Raw genomic sequence first — 1,806 nt, 5'->3', positions numbered from 1 at the left:
GGCCTTAACTGACAACCAACAGGAACCAAACTATTTATTTTGTTAGGCCTTACTGTCCTCCTCAACATGACATCATCACAAAACAACTCCTCGCCACTGAGATCATGGATCACTGTACGTCAATGACACAACGATGATGTCACTGTCATGATGCGTTTTCGATACCCTCTCAAAAAACAACGTGCAACATTGTAGGCTACCCTTTTGTGTACTGCGGGGGGGGGGGGGGGGGGGCTGTACCTTATTGCGCCTTTATTTCTGAGAGTACCGAACTGATATAGATCAAACTGCAAGCGGATACACACACACACACACACACACACACACACACACACACACACACACACACACACACACACACACACACGCACACGCACACACACACACGTGCACACACACGTGTACACACACGTGCACACACACACATTCAGTGATGTAGCCCACACAACATTTGGGCCAGAATCCTTTAGTGTTTAGTATCTTATATACAATGTAAACATGGTGATAGATAGATAACCACATTGGTACCGGGAGAAGATGTCGCCGTCTGTTGATTTCGGATCCTTTTTTGATTAATACTGTTTCAAAATGGCCACTTTTTAATTGCAAATCTTTTTTTTGCGGGATGACTTGAGGTATTCACACACATACGGACCATCCTCAAAGAGGCTGTAAAATAAAGAGGAGGGAGGGTGGAGGGAGAGACGGAGAGGGATATAAAGGGATGTGGGATGGAGAGAGAGAGAGAGAGAGAGGGGGGGAGGGATGGAGAGAGAGAGACGGATGGGGGATAGAGAGAGGGGGTGGAGAGATAGAGAGAGGGAGGGAGAGAGAGATAGAGAGAGGAGGATGGAGAGAGGGGGGTGGTGAGAGGAGGGGGGATGGAGAGAGAGAGGGGGGGGTGGAGGGATAGAGAGGGAGGAGGGATGGAGAGAGAGAGGGGGGGGAGGGATGGAGAAAGAGAGAGAAAGGGATGGAGAGAGAGAGAAAGGGATGGAGAGAGAGAGATGGATAAAATGAGAGGCGGAAGGCAAAGAAGGTGAAAGAAAGGAGAGAAGAAGGTTGAAGGTAGAGACGATGAGAGGAGGAGAGAGAGGAGGGGTTGGTGGGTGGGGGGGGGGGGGTGAAACAGAGAGACACACAGATAAGTGATTATTGATCCGGTCACAAGGTAACTGTAAAACTAGTCTCTTATAATCATGCTTTATTGATACCTACTAAAACTACTGGATGATATCCATCTATAGATCCCTTGCTTAATCACAAAGTTGACATTTTGTTAATGTGTTCCATCTGATCATAGTGTCAAGTGAGCAGATAGTTGTAGTCGGTGTATTAATGGTGTATTAACCCTTTCACTGCCGCACTACCAAACAGTTAACCCTTTCACTGCGACAATACACTGAATGTTAACCCTTTCACTGCCACATGACAGCAGGTTAACCCTTTCACTGCCACACTACAGAAGGTTAACCCTTTACTATCACACTACACTACAGATGGTAACCGTGTGTGTGTGTCTTTATGTGTGTGTCTTTATGTGTGTGTTCCTGAATCTGTGTGTGTGTGTGTGTGTGTGTGTGTGTGTGTGTGTGCGTGTGTGTGTGTGTGTGTGTGTGTGTGTGTGTGTGTGTGTGTGTGTGTGTGTGTGTGTGTGTGTGTGTGTGTGTGTGTGTGTCCAGCTCACCAGTTGGAAGTGGTTCATGAGGTGATCTACATTGATGTCATCATAGCTCTCCTCGTACGCGCTGGGCTCATTTCTGGACTCTTCAGGGTCGCTAGCACCATTCTCTTTTAGGCTGGGGG

General features: G+C 47.5%; 1 protein-coding gene across 1 annotated transcript in view; it reads right to left on the bottom strand.

The window, feature by feature from the left end:
• Nucleotides 1–660: 660 nt before the first annotated feature.
• The window catches only part of vip (vasoactive intestinal peptide), a gene marked incomplete at both ends in the record, with an annotated part of 5,137 nt that continues 3,991 nt past the window's right edge, over nt 661–1,806 (bottom strand). Inside the window, 2 exons of the mRNA XM_084321812.1 lie at nt 661–669; nt 1,688–1,799. Coding sequence (XP_084177938.1) covers nt 661–669; nt 1,688–1,799 — 121 coding nt within the window. The remainder of the gene's footprint in view (nt 670–1,687; nt 1,800–1,806) is intronic.

The sequence above is a fragment of the Notolepis coatsorum genome (genome assembly GCF_963971535.1).
Source record: "Notolepis coatsorum genome assembly, chromosome: 9".
In the NCBI taxonomy this organism is placed as follows: Eukaryota; Metazoa; Chordata; class Actinopteri; order Aulopiformes; family Paralepididae; genus Notolepis; species Notolepis coatsorum.
The sequence above is the reverse complement of the archived record's forward strand: the minus strand, read 5'-3'. Positions and strand labels throughout refer to the sequence as shown.